General features: G+C 33.4%; 1 protein-coding gene across 1 annotated transcript in view; it reads right to left on the minus strand.

Annotated features, from left to right (window-relative positions):
• PACRG (parkin coregulated) overlaps positions 1-19,430 on the minus strand; it is a 588,163-nt gene that overhangs the window by 253,804 nt on the left and 314,929 nt on the right. The window contains exon 3 of the mRNA XM_074309363.1: positions 15,010-15,181. Within this exon, the coding sequence (XP_074165464.1) occupies positions 15,010-15,181 (172 nt within the window). The remainder of the gene's footprint in view (positions 1-15,009; positions 15,182-19,430) is intronic.

The raw sequence follows: 19,430 nt of genomic DNA on the forward strand, positions 1-19,430 counted from the left end.
TTAACTTTTGCTTTCAATTGCTAAAGGAATTTAGAATTTCTAAAAAAAAAAGTGTTTTCTGGATTCTGCTCTGGAAATTTCCATTTGCCTTCAATTGTATAATGCAGCATTCAAGTTTTCTACTATATGTTTGATTTCTAATGCCTTTCCACTATCTCAGGTTGCTTTTGCCATGTTGGCATTTAATATCTGTCATTAGGATTATTTATCAACAACTTCATCTTTCCTCCTATGTTTGTTATGTTGGCAATAACTAATGAACATAGTCTTGTGTGCAGGCCCTTAACTATTTTTGTACTTCCTGTCATATATCATAGGAGAATATGTTCATTCTAGCAAATACCTACTTTTCTGAGTTATTCTGGTTTTGGTAAATTTGGTCTGCTAATTGAATTTGTGCTGTGAAACTCCAAAGGAGGTTTCTGAGATTTAAGTATGCATATCTCTTCTTCTTTAAAATCATTTAAAACTTTGGCATTTTTTCATCCTTTTTTAATTATGAGGAATTTCTAGAATTTTTATGAAGTGAAGAACTCAAGTTTACCTTCTTTAAATATAAGTAACTCATCAATTTCAGATGTCATTTTATCTAACCAGTGTTTAGTGATAGTTAATTTTTCATGATTCCCTTTGCATTTGTCTCCAGCATATTACTATATGACTTGAAGCTAAGGACAGCATTAGAAACAAGGAATATTAAACACTTTTCTATAATTGATAATATGTTTTCAATTCTATCTTGTAAATGCATCAAACATTCACATATTCAGGTTGTTTCATGAACTCTTATGGTTGGCCTGTTATAGTGGTCAATACCACATGCCCTGAAGCCTTTTCAGCAGGTGAATGAAGATGATAATGATCTCATTCTTATCTTTTAAAATGTAATTCAGAAAAAAAGTTCTAGAATGTGTTGCTATCTTATTTTTTTCTCTCCATTTATTATTCTATGTATTAATACAATGAAGGCTGAAATAATTGTCTTATGTAATTGAAAAAATCTTCTATGTTCTCAACTAGAATCTGTTCCTGTGTGATTTATATATATACATTAATCTGTATTTTGATAGCTTTTTGTTTCATGCAATTAAAAGGTTCAGTTTTTGATATACTGATAATTAAGAAAAAGGTTCTTAAGTTTTTGTAGATCCATGAAGTTGAGTTCTCAAAGATATTTTAACATTTGGATTTACTGTATCAGTTTTGTTGAAGGAGAACCAATATCACAGCATGAATTGGATTTGAGTGAGGCATAACTACTTAAAGTCACCAGCTTCATTCTTTCCAGTGGCAAGATGACTGGTGATGGCTCAGGATACTATGGATGACCTTGGCGTCTTTAAAATACTAAGCATTCCACAGAATCAGCTTCAGCTACTTTCATGGCCATTAGAACAAATTATTCTCATCTATCTGTCCCATAGGGGAAGTTTTCACGTTTTTGGAGTAGACATTCTCCTAAATACAGTTTTATTGTATGAGAATTTGTAATCCGTCAATCTATGAAAAATAGCAAGCTTCTGTTATGTAGTTATATTAAATGGGTCAACTTGGCAGATATTCTGTTGATGTTCAGTTTTGTACCCTCCAAGGATATGTTGAAGAGTTTCTATCATGTTCTTGAATCATCTACCTTAATTATTAAATCTGGATCCAGAAAGGATAATCTATTAGTGTCGGTATTAAGATTTGTATTATTTGCCTTATCAACAAGTTGTCTGAATTTTTAAGTATCAGAAATCCTCAAAGATACCCACTAAGTCCATGCAGGTTATATAATTTTTTTGGGGGGGGGAATTTGAGGTACTTATTTGTTATTGCTATTCATCTTAGTATCTGGTCCAGTGCACCAAGTGTGTCCTAATTAATGAAAATAGTTTGGTATCTTATACTTTTATCTAGAATTAATGTTTCTAATGTAAGCATGACATTTACTAGATTTTTATATGACAAGAAATGTAAATTCACACAAAACACTTATAATTAAGACTCATAGCAAAAGGCATATTTTAATAGGGTACAAATGCATTGAATTAGAAAAAAACTAAATATCAAAAATATATTTAAAATGAAATGCTGCTATCATACCATTGAACATTCAGTAGTATTGAACAGTGCTACTTTTAGTCTTTCTGACCCAAAGTTGAAATGACTTATCTAATAATTATGTGAATATAATCCCTCTATGACAACAAAACAAATTAACATTTCAAAATTTTCTTCTTGAGTAATGAGAATTACACATATCCAGCCATAGCTCTAGAACAATTTATGAGTCATAGGTATAGATAGGATACAACTAGAGTAGACATTAGGAAAGAAAAGAGTGAACCAAGTGTGTTACATTGCTAGCTCAAGAGCAAATTTAGCCCAACCCTGGATAACCCTGTAAAGATTCTATGTTCTTCCTGGCCTTTAGCTCCATTTCCTGGTCTAATGCTTTTCAACAACCTTACACCTCTCTTTACCCATGCTTTCCCAGATTGACTTCCTTTGGCAATGGGCCTTGGCTTTGAACTAGGTTCCACTCCTGGCACCTTGCCCTGGCTTGACCTGACTTTTGACATGAATAGGAAGCTGAAAGAAAGACAAATTTAAGTAAATCCAAAAGTTCCAAAAGTGAATCCTAAAGTGTTCTTTAGGTCAGGAAGAGCTTTGCTTCAATTATTCTGTATCCTTATCTAAGACTTTCATTGGATCTTTCTTTTCATCCCATAAACATTCTAAGTTTACCACTTCTGGGGAAAAAAAAACCCCAAAACAAAATACAGTCTATAACTTTCTTCAACAATGCCATTTCCTCAAGTAATGACCCATTACGTTCTCCTTTTTGGGGTCAAACTCATAAAAATAGAAGTCTCTACTGACAGCTTTCACTTCCTCATTACTCATTCTTCTAACTTTTTCAAACAGGCTTTTTTTTTTTTTAATACTACTTTTTTGAAACAGCTTTATACAAGGTAACAAGAATGTAATACAAGGTAACCTTAGCCACAAATCAAATGATCTTTTTTTTTGTTTAAATTTCTGGACTTCCCTTTGGCATTTGACACTACAGACTACCCTTACTTTCTTGTCACCCTCTTTATCTTAATCTTCTGTGACTCCCTATTCTCAAAGTCAGGAGAATTAGCTTCTTGGGGAGGGCAGTTTAAAAAGTGGTGAAAGGAATACAATGGAATGATATTTTTTTTCCTTCCTGAAAGGTATCGACAAGTGACTGGTAGAGAGAATAAGAAGAAATAATATGCTCCTCCTTCTCCTGTAGACCTAGGCAAGAGACTGGTAGAAGGTGCCTGATGGAAGTGTCCCTCCTTCCTCAGACAAGAAACTAGTGGAGGGAGCTCAATAAAATGGGTGTTCTTCCTCCTTCCGTAGGCATAGGCAGAAAGCATTTAGATAAAACAAAATCAAGAAATTTGATGAACTGGGAAGCAAGGGTGTCTTACTGGACATAAAAGTGAATTCTTAATCTCCTTAGCATGAGGGCAGAGACTGAGATTGAAAAAAAGATGGCAATCCAGATAACGAAGTAAGGGAGACTGATTTTGGAATGAGTACATGACAGAAACAAGAATGGAAGAGAAGAGTTTTCCTGATTATGGTCATAAAATGGAAGAAGAGTAAATATACATTGATTTTGCTTCCTAGATGGGTATGTCAGGGAGCATGAATAAGCAGTAGTCATCTACAGAAAGCTAAGATCCTGAGAATAAAAGATAATGAAACTATGAGAGGAAGACATTTAGGATGAAGGGGAGTTTAACAAAACTGCTGGCATTCTTGAAGGCACATCACTTAATGACCTTATACAAGACTAAGGACAGGTGGATGGATAGGATAATACACTAATGTGAAAAAAAAAGCAAAATGCAGTGGATTCTGAATAATGGATTGGGGAGTGGTATGAGTTAACCAAAGAATAGAGATAGTCCCAATTAATACGGTATTCTATTGACAAAATAGTGGGAAATGGTAAGTTGCATGAAATGGTAAATCATGAAAGTAGACATTGACACTGGTCAGAAATGGCTGGCATAATCCCTTAATACTAATGTCCCTCTTCATCGATGGGGCTAGGAGAGTAGATGATTATGACAGGACGATGTATATTGGTTTGGGGAGAGGGGGGGAAATCTTTACTTTAAGCAAACTGCTAATTCCACTGCTTTGTATTTCCCTTCATGACTTTAAGGGGTCAGAATGAGCTCCTTTCTCCTCATACCAGCAATAACATCTTTCTGGGCTGAGGTATTAGAGAGTCATTTTCTTAAAATAAGGGTTCTTAACAGCTTTTTATGTATAGGTCATGGAATTCTTCAGCAGCCTGATGAAGACCCTGTCTAAGAATGTTTTTAAGTGTATAAAATTGAGTGCAGACTAAAGAATATTTTTCTCTTTCTCTTTTAATGGGTTTGAGGGGAGATATGGAAAATATTTTAAAATGCTTTGTATGAATGTATAGGGGTGTCATATTTCTTGCCTTTTTAATGAGCAAAGTAGAGAGAGACAGAAAATTTGGATCTGAGAAGTAGTAAAAAAAAATAGCCTCAAAATGCATAAAATTAAATACATGACATTACAAAAGAAACCAATTATATTGAAACACAATAATAATTTTTAAAAAAATTGACAGACCCCATGTTAAGAATTCTTGTAAGTGTAATATTGGGTAAAGGAGAGCAGAGGAGGTTCTATATCTGCAAACAGGAGGAAGTTCTGGGACAAAGATTTTAGTATCATAAATATATCTGTTCTCTTCTAGAGGTATCAATCCCATGTGAGCCTTTGGTAGTGAAGGAAGGTATGTGCTGCTGTTTGTGATTTTATTATGACTTGCATTGGCATACTGTATGTGAATGCACACACAATTGCTATGGAGGGCTCATCATCTTTATCTTGAAATTCAGATTTTCCATTAAATCTGAGACTGTTATTTAAGAAGTTCTTAGGTTGTGGAATATCATGTAATTGTTAGAAATATTTTAACTTCTCCTTACCTATTAAAACTGGCTTTTTCTCCTTTTGATACAAAAACAAAGATAACCTTAGCCATAGTAATACCGTTTTCCTTCCTCTGGCAATTGTCGATGGCCAGGGCTGAATGGCTGTGATGGGCAGGGGCTGTGAGGCGCCATGTGCATTGGCATTTACCAGAAACTAGTAGAGTTGCTTCAGGCAGCAGGAGTGTCACATCATGCTGGCCCGGCAGAAAGAGAAGCACTTCATTTGGTGCAAATGAAGCAGTTGGCAGTAGGAGTCACCAGGGCCATGCTGGCCAGAGCAGAAAAGGAGAGCAGCTACTAAAAGGAAGACAAGGAAAGACGACTCAGGGATGATGCAAAGCTTACAAACTGGGAGTGATGATCAACTAGAATAGGGAAGTTTGTAGGAGGACTAGGCTGAATTAATCAACTAGTCAATTAAGTACCTACTAAGTCTCCTATGTATCCTTCACTATGGATACAGAGATAACAATGAGATAGTGCCTATCCTCAAGGAGCTTACTTTCTATTGGAAAGACAACATAACATATGTAAGGATGCGGTTCCCACAAAACAAGAGAAGGGAATTGTAAGGGCCCTTTAAATGGGCAGTGCCACAGTGCAATGGGAGATTGAGTGCCCCAGGAAGTATTCTCTGTGGATATTAGGACTGCCTTGTGGGTGGGATCTTGGCCACATAGAGATAGCTTTGTAATGGGTGACTCTCTCGCTGATTAGCTGTGTGTATGACCTCACAGGCCTAAGCCTACTGCAGACAGCAGTCATGCTCTTTAACCTGGCTCCCTAGCCTGGGTGGCCAAGCCAAGATGGATAGCCGAAAGAGGTAAGGATTTTGGTAGTGAACATGTGGGTCTTCTCACCAGGTGTTAACTAGGGAACCAACAAGTCAGGGCATCAAGTCAGGGCATTATGTGAGTAGGTATAATAAAAGCTTTTAAGATTACATGTGGCTGTTCTTGAGCGTGCTACCGGTTATTAAATTATAGATTCAAGAGATCATGGCCAGAGACCTTTGAAGGCCTCAGAGGAAGCGAGCCGGGTAGAGTTGACACTGCAAAGGTCAGTGGTCAAAGGTACTCTGTTGGGCCTAGGACAGACTAGTAATTGTAACTGCCAGGAGGGCATGTTACAAACATAAGTATACACAAAATAAATTTAAGATAAATACAAGGCAAATGGGTGGGAGAAGGGGAAGGCATTTGAAACTGGGGTGATCATCAAAGTATTATGGAAAAGATAGTGTTTAAGAAGAGTTTTAAAAGAAACAAGTGATTCTAAGAGATAGAGTTATGGAAGGTATGCACTACAGGTATGGGGGACCATCAATGAAGGATAGCGAAGGGGAAAGAGAAGTATGAGAAAAAAATGTATGGAAAAGACCCAGTTTGTACTATAGAATGCAAGAAGGGGATTAAGGTATAATAAAGTTGGAAATGGGCCAGATATTGAAATGTTTTAAAAATTAGATTAGCTTAAACTGCATTAAGACTTTTGGGACATACTATATTTGAACAAGGAGACAATAATGAACCATTGTTACTAAATTACTTTAGCAGCTATATGAAGTAGGATTGACTGAAAGGAAGAAAAGACTTAGGATAAATAGGAAAGTATTACAATAGTATAGAGGCTATGAGGGCCTAAAATAGGTTTGTAGCCATCTAAGTGAAAAGAAAGGGACAGATATGAAATATTTTAAGGAGATAGAAATGGCAAGATTTAGAAACTGGGTGGGTATGTGGGAAAAGAATAAAGAGTTATGAAGTTAGGTAGACTAGAAGGACATTGCTGCTTTAAGACAGAAAGAAGAAAGTTAAGAAGAGGATTAAATTTGGAGGAAAAGATAATGACTTAAATTTTGGTTATGTTGAGATAGAGTGACCTATGGGACATAGTTTGAAATATCCAAAAATATAGGCTTCCCAGATTAACAGAGGAGGAAATAAATTGCTTAAATAGTCCCATTTCAGAAAAAGAAATGGAACAAGCTATTAATCAACTCCCTAAGAAAAAATCCCCAGGACCATGTGAATTTACATGTCAATTTTAAAAATTTAAAATATTTAAAGAACAATTAAGCCCAATGCTACATAAATAGGGAAATGAAGGAGTCCTACAAAATTCCTTTTATGACACAGACATGGTATTGATACCTAAACCAGGTAGGTTGAAAACAGAGAACGAAAATTATAGACCAATCTCCTAATAAATATTGATGCTAAAATCTTAAATAAGATATTAGCAAAAAGACTGTAGAAAATCACCCCCAGAATAATACACCATAACCAAGTAGGATTTATACCAGGAATGCAGGGCTGGTTCAATATTAGGAAAACTATTAATATAATTGACCATATCAATAGCCAAACTAACAAAAATCATATGATCATCTCAATAGATGCAGAAAAAGCATTTGATAAAATTCAACATCCATTCCTATTAAAAACACTTGAGAGTATAGAAATAAATGGAATTTTCCTTAAAATAGTCAGTAGCATTATATGTAATGAGAATAAACTGGAACCATTCCCAATAAGATCAGGAGTGAAACAAGGTTGTCCATTATCACTATTCAATATTATATTAGAAATGCTAGCTTTAGCAATAGGAGTTGGGAAAGAGATTAAAGGAATTAGAGTAGGTAATGAGGAAACCAAATTATCACTCTTTGCTGATGATATGATGGTATACTCAGAGAATCCCAGAGATTCTACTAAAAAGCTATTAGAAATAATCCACACCTTTAGCAAAGTTGCAGGATACAAAATAAGTCATCAGCATTCTTATATATCACTAACAAAACCCAACAGTTAAAGTTACAAAGAGAAATTCCATTTAAAGTAACTACTGATGGTATAAAATATTTAGGAATCTATCTGCCAAGGGAAAATCAAGAACTATATGAGCAAAACTACAAAACACTTTCCACACAAATAAAGTCAGATTTAACCAATTGGAAAAATATTAAATTTTCTTGGATAGATTGAGCAAATATAATAAAAATGACAATACTATCTAATCTATTTAATTAGCGCTATACCAATCAGACTCCCAAAAAACTATTTTAATGACCTACGAAAAATAACAACAAAGTTCATATGGAAAAATAAAAGGTCAAGAATTTCAAGGGAACTAATGAAAAAAAATCAAATGAAGGTGGCGTAGCTGTCCCAGATCTAAAATTATATTATAAAGCAGTGGTTAACCAAAACAATTTGGTATTGGCTAAGAAATAGACTGGTTGATTAGTGGAATACATTAGGTTCAAAGGACAAAATAGTCAATAATCTAGTGTTTCAACAAACCCAAAGACCCCAGCTTTTGGAATAAGAATTCATTGTTTGACAAAAATTGCTGGGAAAATTGGAAATTAGTATGGCAGAAAGGCATTGACCCACACTTAACACCATACACCAAGATAAGGTCAAAATGGGTTCATGACCTAGGCATAATGAATGAGATTATAAATAAATTAGAAGAACATAGAATAGTTTACCTCTCAGACCTGTGGAGGAGGAAGGAGTTTATGACCAAAGAAGAACTAGAGATCATTATTGATCACAAAATAGAAAATTTTGATTATATCAAATTGAAAAACTTTTATACAAACAAAACTAATGCAGACAAGATTAGAAGGGAAGCAATAAACTGGGAAAACATTTTTACAGTTAAAGCTTCTGATAAATGCCTCATTTCCAAAATATATAGAGAATTGACTCTAATTTATAAGAAATCAAGACATTCTCCAATTGATAAATGGTCAAAGGATATGAACAGAGAATTCTCAGATGAAGAAATGAAAACTCTTTCTAGCCATATGAAAAGATGCTCCAAATCATTATTAATCAGAGAAATGCAAATTAAGACAAAATTCTGAGATACCACTACAACCTGTCAGATTGGCTAGAATGAGAGGGAAAGATAATGCAGAATGTTGGAGGGGATGTGATAAAACTGGGATACTGATACATTGTTGGTAGAATTGTGAATATATCCAGCCATTCTGGAAAGCAATTTGGAACTATGCTCAAAAAGTTATCAGACTGTACATATCCTTTGATCCAGTACTATTACTACTGGGCTTATATCCCAAAGAGATCTTAAAGAAGGGAAAGGGACCTGTATGTGCAAGAATGTTTGTGGCAGCCCTCTTTGTAGTGGCTAGAAACTGGAAATTGAATAGATGCCCATCAATTGGAGAATGACTGAATGAGTGGTGATATATGAATGTTATGGAATATTATTGTTCTATAAGAAATGACCAGCAGGATGATTTCAGAAAGGCCTGGAGAGACTTACATGAACTGATGTTGAGTGAAATGAACAGGATCAAGAGATAATTGAATACTTCAACAATACCACTGTATTATGATCAATTCTGGTGGACATGGCTCTCTTCAACAATGAGATGAAATTTAACAATCATCTACAAAATAAATACAACAAAAAAGCCTAACAGAAAAAACAGTAGTGATAGAGGAAGAAAAAAGGGCCAAAGGAACAAAATGAGTAATGAAAGTCATTTAGATGCCCTATATTTTCCATAATTAAACATAAAAATGCAACAAATAATTACTGAAGGCGGGAGAAGGAAATATAACCGTATTTTTTAGAGTTGTTAGAAAGGTTGGGCATTATTAAGCCTAAGAAGAGTCACCTTTCTTTATGGCCTAACCCAATGTGGAATTAGAGATGACTATTTTCTATGAGTTTAATTCTTTCTCAGACATAGCTTCTATAGTTGGGGTTTGGGGTTATTCAAATTCTATTTCTACTAGTGGATCTAGGAGTCATCCACTCCTGAGAGACATGGGGGAATGTTATAGCACCTGAACTTAAGGGGGTATTTATTTATGAAGTTCTCATCCTGTATTCATTATTGTAATAGATAAAGCCTACCTAGAACAACTATTTCATTTGTGAGAGATCAATATCAAGGTATTAAATATCAAAGTGCTTAACCATATGAAAATAACAATTAAATGTAATAGGTGATCACTCACTTCCACTTGATCAATGATGGACAGAAATAACTACACCCAGAGAAGGAACACTGGGAAGTGAATGTAAATTGTTAGCACTAATATCTGTCTGCCCAGGTTACATGTACCTTCGGAATCTAATGCTTATTGTGCAACAAGAAAATGGTATTTAAACACATGTATTGTATCTAGGTTATATTGTAACACATGTAAAATGTATGGGATTGCCTGTCATCGGGGGGAGGGAGTAGAGGAAGGGGGGGGAAATTTGGAAAAATGAATACAAGGGATAATATTATAAAAAATATATGATAAAAAATAATAAAAAAATGTAATAGGTGATCCTAGTAGGAAGAGATCACTGTGGATTAATAGGGCTAAGGATATTAAGAGCAAAAAAACAAAACCAACAACGAAAAAAAAACCAATACAAAAACACACAAACAAAAAAACCCTATCAAGTAGGAATAGCAATACTTATAATAAGAACCTCACAGGATTGTTATTGAAATCAAGTCAAATAATGCATATAGGATAAAATTTAGAGCTCTTTATAAATATCAGCTATTTATTTCTAGTTCATTATTTAAATGTAATGTAAAGATATTTTCAGCTCCTCTCTAGGTATTAAATAAGATGACATACTTTATTGCAGTGTACAACATGATATTTCTGTCACTGTTATGAATTAGAATAAATCCTAAAAAGCTGGTTAGCTACCTTTTCTTTGCCTTTATGTCTGCAAGTGGTACATTAATCAGTTTTGCTTATTAAAGTAGCCCAGGCAAAATATATCCTTGCTTTCAGGATCTGGTAACTAAGATAAGTAACCTTATCAATCCTTTTTTTTTTAGGTGAAAGAAGTTAATATTTATTTTTTCCCCAAAGATAACTAATTCAAATTTTCAGAAAAATGGATGAATCAAATTATATCAAAATATAGACTAAAGATACTATTAGCAATACTGTCTTTTCTAATAAATGGTGATATATAGCTTTTTGTGACTTTTTGGGGCCATGATAATTATCTTGAAACCTTTGAATGGCTTGAATGGCTAAATGAGGAATTAGATTTACTTTGTTGTTTGGCTCCAGAAGACAGAACTCAGAACAACAAATGCATAGCAATTGCTGAAAAGCAAAGACTTGAAGTACAAAAATTTTCCTAATGATCTGTGTGGTCCAAAGTGAAATGTGCTATTATAAAAAAGTGACCTCCCACAAACTGGAGGTTTTGAAGAAGATACTGGACCACTTGTCTCTGAACATAACAAATGGGGATTCCTTCTCAGGTATGGGATCATATTTTCCATCCCTTCCAAATCTAATGAAATTAAATCTTTTGAATAAACCCTTTTTTTCCCATGGTTCTTTTTATTTTTATACTTTTAAAAATTTTTTATACACTTTCACTTCTGAGATCTCTAGAATGAGATATTTAACTAGATTTCTGTCCTGAGAATTTCCACTTCTTTGCTAACCCTTTTCTGATTGCTCTTGAGGCCTTTGGTTGATGTCAATGTCACTGCCCCTGGGTGATTTAACTTCTGAAGCTAAAACCAGTGAATGACTTTGCAAGTTGACTTCTTAAAATACTTACTTTATTTTGACAGAAAAAACAAGTTGAAAATTCAAAATAGCAAATCATTCTGCAATTATACACAAAACACATAAACACATAGATATATAATATACATATATATACAAATATATATTATATGTATATCTATTAAAAAGTATCATTAACTTTGACCTTTGTCCATTTCTTTATAACGTAACAGGTAATGGTGTGTGGTATGGACTGGAGCAGGGAGGAACCTGAGGCATCTAGAATAGTTAACAAGCTATTAAAAATAATTCTGGCATGGTAGTATAGTATTGCCAGTCTATGAAAAGGTGAATCATCAAACAATTAACCATGTATCTATCTAATTTTGTTGGTCTGGATATATATATATATATATATATATATATATATATATATATATATATATATATATATATATATATATATATGTGTGTGTGTGTGTGTGTGTGTGTGTGTGTATGTGTGTGTGTGTGTGTGTGGCACATGCATATACATATATCTATAAGTGTGTATATATATATATATAAACACAGACTATATATAATGTCTCATGTATATGTTGTCTCAAAAGTTTTAGAGCAGTTTATAACAATGTTTATAACATAAAACTGCACTGAGACATTTATATACATAGATATATGACGATATAAATTTGGTGGTCAATGATACCAACAAAAACTGTAGATAAAACAAATATATTTTTCTCAATATGTATGTTTGTAGAGGTCTTCCAAAACATTTTTGACAGTTAACTATAAAGGGAGTGATTTTCTATGAATGAATTTTATGTTTATAATTTAGGTATGTAATGATAGGATTAAGTTTAGTGTCAAAGGAGTCAAAGTTATATTAAGAATATGCTTTAGAACTAGGAGAGTACCATAGCTTTTATATTTTATGCCAGTTATCTGCTTCAATGTATTTCTAAATCAATTAGCCACATTCCAGCATTCTACTTGGAAGATGTTGCTTATACATGTAATGCTACTCATACTGTGCTATAATGGTATTCATTCTTTTCATGGTTAGACAGGATACTTAGCTAAAAGAGATTGCTAATATTTTCCATGTGTTTGTCTATAAATAGGACAAGAACCTAGCATGATTAAGCTGCATGTTACTACAGAACCACATAGTCATATATGAGACCTACTGACACCTTTACAATGCTTTCTGAGCCAGAAATTAGCAAAATCATATGTGGGCAATTTTCCTTGACAAGCCATATTTACTAGACTTTTCTATTTTTTTCATTGGTCATCAAATGATCTCTCTAATAGAAGAATAGAATATCTGAATTTCATCTTCAATTGTAGAATGCAAATAATTACTGTTGTGTTAGCTATCTCAAAGTTATCATGAAGAAATTATTTCACAATCTTTTAGGTACAAAATGGACTTATGAGAGAGCACTAGCATGCAGGGAATATAGTTGACACTTAAAATTTGTTATATGAATTGTTGGATGCAAGCATTTTCTCCCTAATTCCTATCATCATTTTAAAAATTTAAAGCATGTAGTTAAAACAAGTATAGCCTTTTAGAAAACTTGAGTTCGGCTTCCAGCTTTGTCATATACTGGCTGTTTGACCCTGGGGACAATGTTTAATATCTCAGTGGTAGACTACTCTCTAGATTTCAAAACAATTGTTAATCTACATTGGTAGAAAGTGTATACTCAATAGAGTGTGTGCTCAACATTACGCCAATGAAATTACAAGTCTATATTTTTAACAAAATAGTATTTATATATGAGTTAATAGTAGAATATCCCTCTCCAGGGTTGTTTGCAGGAATAAATGAAATAATATTTGTAAAACAATTTGTAAACTTTAAAATGATACATGGAAGCCACTCATCACCAACATTATTATATTGATTCTTGCCCTCACATTTTTTTGGATTGTAAGCTCCATGAAGCCAGAGACTAAGTTTTATTTGTCTTTATATCTCCCCAACAATCTAGCATAATTTCTGTACTGAGTAAGCCCTTAATTAAATGATTATTGAATAAATCTGAATAAAATCACTTCCTCTTTCTCTTAATTAATTTTTTTAAGTGTAAAGATAAAATTATGTGAAATAAGGCCAATTATCACTAACTCACTTATCTGCAACACTGTCATTTAAATTTAGGTCAAGTTTTAATTTCAAACATCTCAAATAATAAATTATCTAATCTTTATCTTTCCTATCTTTCCTCATGAACTCTTTGAGCTAAACATAAAACAGAGAGAAGAAGCTGAAAAAGTTATTTGATTAACTTAGCTGAGGAACAGAGGGTAAAAATCTCTCAATATTTCATGTATAATATCTTTTCTTTTTTGATGGGCATAAGAAAAGGCTGGAAAATATATTGTCAGTCAGTAGAGAGAATGTTCTGGTACCTTTTTGTTTATCAATAAAACACCCAACAGCAGTATGTGTATACTCTTTAAGAAATGTAGCTTTTCAACTTGAATTTAACCTGTTCAAAAATTGTGACCTGTTAGAAAGAAGGATAAATCACTCCTGAAAAAGGTTTTAATATAGCTCAGCACTATATATCCTTATAGAAGTCTTTCAGAGAGAAGCAACCCCTCACTTAGTTGATACATGTGGGGGAGTAAAAATTGCTTTTTAATAAGGTTCAACTTAAAGAGCCATTTTTCTTCCATATTACTCTTCACACCCAGTAGCAATCTTCTTTTCTTTGGTTTCATTCTCTCAGTGGAGATGTGGGAGTGGTCTACAAGTTGGCTGACTGGTCAGCTATAATTCTCTTTTAGAGAATCTAGAGACAAGGTAGCATGTTTTAAATGGAAATTCATTGTATTGCAGCAACAGTTGAATCATGGAGAATTGACAATTTTGATATTACTTTATTCACAAATTTTAAAAAGTACATATTATAATGAAAAAATTTTAATTTTTTAAAAATATCCTTTCTCAAGTCATGACTTTAAAAAAATGTAACCCAACATTTAAAATATGCTAAAACTTAAAAAGACCTAAAAGTGTATGAAATCTTTACATAAGAGCTGGTAAATGGAAGTTAAAGATATAAAAAACTGGCATGCTCTCTCTCTCTCATATACATATGTATATAATCAATACTCATATTCAGAGATACAACTTAATTTTGGAATTGTTCTCCCCTCCCCCCATAATATGAGCTTTATGATAGTAGAGGGAAAATATAAGTATACACAACTCCACAAATTATAAAATGAGCTTTTGTATATCAGAGTTCTGTCTTTAATATAATAATTCTAGACAAACAGTACAGATAATGTGGGTTTGGAAATCTAGCCTAATATCGTACCAATTTACTGAGGGTTACATCAAACCTGAGGATGTGCTCCAGTCTGTCATGTTTTATTGCTTAATTAGCAAGTTGTCAAAAACCAACACTATATAAATTCAGTGATTCTTTTTTCACCAGTTCACTTACTTTTTATTGGAATAATGAGCTGTGGAATGACAGGAAGTATCTTGTTTCCCCCATGTTCCAGCATGTCATGAATTCCTTGTCGAGCAAAAAACTCATAGGGAAATGTCATCTCACAAAGCCCATCAAAAAACAGAGGCAGATAATGATGGTAATCCAGCTTTTCAATCTCTACCTGAAAATAGAAATAGAAGAAATAAAATGTAAAAATAGCAACCAAAGGCTACCAGAAAAATAAAGCTAGTGAAAAATTATTATCTCCCTGGGAAAAGAAAGAGATAAAACACTTTATTAATATTTTAAGAACTAAATCTACATGATATTGTGAAGTATATCATATAATTATATTTGCAATGAGTTTTGTCACTAACCGTTAATCCCAAAATATAGACTTTGAAATAATCCCCTTGGAGACTCCTTTGGACACCTAATACTTTTTATGAAATTTCTATTTACACTTGACTATTTCGTATGAAATTGTACCCTGTCAAATTTTTTTGAGAAGAAGAGAAGTTTGGATTCTAGAAAAATTAACTGCAATAGTAAAAAATAAGCAAAAGTAGTTTGAAGAAAGCTAGCATCTGATTTTTAAAAATATCACAATAAAGAAGACACCTTGATTTAGGTGGATTTATTTTATTTCAAGCAAAATTCAAACTCTTAAAAGTAATGACAGACTGAAATGATAGTAACTTTCTCCTCAATTCATTTGTCCACTGCCTTCTGCGTCATATTTCTCCTTACTCATCATTAAAAAAATACTTTCTACCCTAGAGGCCATCTGTTGTCAAATGAAGGTTGTTGAAATTGGCACTGGAGCATACCTCATTAGACAGTCAGGGAAGTGAGGCAGCTATCCCCAGGAGCAATTGGGAAGATGTGCAACTAGGTCTTAGCAGTTCAAAGCAAGGGACCAGACCTGAGGTTGTGTGATGGTCTACTTTATACAACAGCTTGCAGAGTAATATAAAGAGCCAGGCAACCAGAGACTCTTAGTTTGGTCCTAGTCTTGATGCTATGACCTTGGATGCCTGTAACTCCTTACAGGCTTCCTGTTTCTTCTGCTACCAAATAAAATAAATTAACTAAATGATCTCTAAGGTTTCTTCTAGTTCTAAATTTCTGAGTTTGTGATAAAAGCTAATCTTAGCTGAATATGATGCAGTTTAGCAAATAGAAACATAAAAAATAATAACAAATTTCTCTTACTGCTGTTTATTTGTTGTGAAAAGGATTCTGAAACATTCTTTCATATTTGGTACTACACTTAAGAATCTTTGAAATAATCTCTAAAATATTTATATCAATAAACTTACAGCTTGTGCTGATTTAGATGAAATAATCTGAAATTTTTGTTTTTTACCTCCTGCATTAAACAATGAAGTTAGAAGTCCTTTTTCCCATCCTTATTTCTATATAATCTATTTGGTTTTATCTTAGAGAAAGTTTCATAATTCTTATTGTCTCTGAATTTTCTCTTCTCTAAAATTTGATGCACATTCAATCAAGCACCAGATAAAGCCACTTCTTCTTTCTATGACATTATCTAAATCTGTGGCTTCGTCTTAGACCCTTCTCTGCCAAGGGAATGACTCTCTGGTCATATTTCTTTGGGGCTTCTGATATTTCCTTTTTGGCAGCTTGTCTGCTTTCATTTTCTTCCTGCTAAAATATGGCATAAAGGTATCTGCCAAACCATCTCTATTAAACACTTCTCAGATAACAACACATCAGTGATATTTTTGATCCAGAGCCAAATTATCTTCCTAAATGTCTCACCTTTCACAACTTCATTCCTTTACAAACTGTAGTCCAGGAACAACTTTATTCCTTCATATAAGATATTCTAAGCATGGGGCGAGGCAGGGAAGAGTCAATAATTTATTGCCTGCATCTGGGCCTTCATGAAGTCTTGAGCTATTCAAGTGAAGGTGCACCAGGTAATGATGCTACCTTCCCTTTGGACTGCAGAACATATCAAGTTATTTTACCTTGATTGCATTTATGACATCCATAAAACTATATTAAAAATATCACTCTTAAGACATGCTAGCCATTAGTGAATATGTAATGATGAAATATTTCTTTTACCAAAAAAGATTTGAGTTGTACTGTGGGACAAGTTCATAGGCACTTCACCTTCATTTCAGGTGATTGTTGCCTGGTGATTATTGGTAAAGTACCTAATTAAATGCAATGAGAAGATGTGCTTTAAGAATAGAAAACTGATTGAAGTAGTGAGAGACAAATCACTTACACTCAACTTTTTAAAAATTTTATTTAAAAATGTATCTAAAAACTTTATTTAAATACATGTACAATAGTTAATTTCAATTACAAAAAAACCATGAAATAGTGCAATTAAAGCAGCATTTAAAAGGGAAAACCCCTCCCCAATTATAATTAACTTTAACCACTGAGTACATCCATCTCCTATAGTATTGTAATATGTCTGTTTCTTTATTATTTCTTTATTTTTATTTTCATCAGTTACACATAAAAACTTTTTTTTGGTTATACATGTACCTTCTTTTTTTACATATTTCCTTATGAATTATGGTAAGTATTTCTCTATAATTTTATAAATTTAGTTGAATACTAAGGCATAGCCCAATAAGGTTTTGCATAGTGATTTTCATAAGATGTTTTCGGAGTATTTGGTAACTACTTTTACAAATATTAATGACATCTAGCATTCATATAGTGCTTTACACTTAACAGAATTATTTTATTTGTTCCTCACAACACCCTTGGGAGGTGCCCTTATTTAAATCCACATTTTACATATAAGGAAATTGAGATTCAAGACAAATCAAGGGACTGGCCTGGGGTCCCACTGGTAGTAAGTGGGGCAAGACTAGAACTGCATTCTTTCTGACTGCAAGTCCAACACTCAATGTACTGTGCCACCTAGCTGTCTAAAAAACTCATAGCTTAGTACTAATTGACAAATTGTCCAAAAGAATACACCATGATATAAGGGAAAGAACATTGAATTTAGACCTAGAAGACTCACATTTAAGATCTAAATACTGACTATTGATGTGATTCTGGACAAGTTATTCAGCCTCTTTCAGAGTCTTAGTTTTCTCAAAATAAAATAGGATAATAATACTGGGGCTACCCATTTTCACAACTGGGGAAACTTTAGCAAAAAAAATTAGCTTTGGTCTTTGCTTTCTGGGTGCTTTTTTATATGCATTGACCGCCTGTTCAGAAGACATTCTTGGTTTCTGGAAAACTTCCTCAGAATCCATTCAAAGACATGAAAAAGGCCCTTAACTGTGTAAGAAGAAGAGGAACAAATCTATAGTCAGTCACGTGGGAAGCCCCTCTCTTTCCTCCCTTTATTCCTCAATCCTCTGAATTTATTACAAATTTCCAAGTGTGGATCTTAGGAGCAGAAACAAGCAATACCTTTTTCTCTTCCTCCCTCTCTTTGTCCCCTCCTCACCTCCCCTTCCCTCCTTTTCCTCCTCCTTCTCCCTCTCCCCCCTTGTCTCTCTTCCCCCCTTCTTCCTCTCCCTCTCCCTCTCTCTCCAGTTAATAACTGCTTTGGAGCCCCAGGGAAGTGAGGAAAACTAGGGAAATATTACTGATGAATGTCAAGAGATGGAATTTTTCCAATTAAAAAAAGTCAGTATGGTAAGCCATCTTCATTGCCGTGAACTGATCTTACAACTAGTAGAAGCTCATCTCCAGATACATACTTAAAGACCTATAGCATTCCCCATTTAAAGTCTTTCTCATTCTTCTGTCAACAGCAAAAATTTTTTCAATGAATCCCATTTGTAAATTTTGTATATGTACTCTTTTAATTATCCTAGTATTGACATATCATAAAAATTCACTCAGCCATTTGCCATCAATGTGGGAAGTAAAATGTATAGAAAATTTTATTTTTCTTTTTCATTATATAATCCAGAAAATAGCACTAACCAAGGCTACTAATGGCTAGTAGAGGATTATTTTTCTGCTATTATTAACTATTAAACCATAGAGGAATCATGATTTGCATTAGTGGAAGGAGTAGCCACATCACTGAAGTATTAGTAGAAATTAATTCCATAAAATATTTCTAAAAGAATTGCAAATATTTCTATCAGATTGCTTGCTGTCTTGGGAAGGAGGGAAATATGGGACAGAGGGAAAAATTTAGAATACAAAGTTTTACAAAAATGAATGTTGAAAACTCTCTTTACATGTATTTGGAAAAATGAAATACTATTAAGACATTAGTTACATATTATTCATATTCTATATTATTCCATTAATTCCATATTTGGCCTACTATACAAATCATATACTGTATTTCATCATCTCAATTTATGAGGTTATGACATTGATTAAGTCTGTTCTTTATATACTTGTCCGTCTCTCTGTATACTTTTACTGTGAGTTAAGTGTATATACTTAGACTGTTT

This window comes from Sminthopsis crassicaudata, chromosome 4 (assembly GCF_048593235.1).
Source record: "Sminthopsis crassicaudata isolate SCR6 chromosome 4, ASM4859323v1, whole genome shotgun sequence".
Classification (NCBI taxonomy): Eukaryota; Metazoa; Chordata; class Mammalia; order Dasyuromorphia; family Dasyuridae; genus Sminthopsis; species Sminthopsis crassicaudata.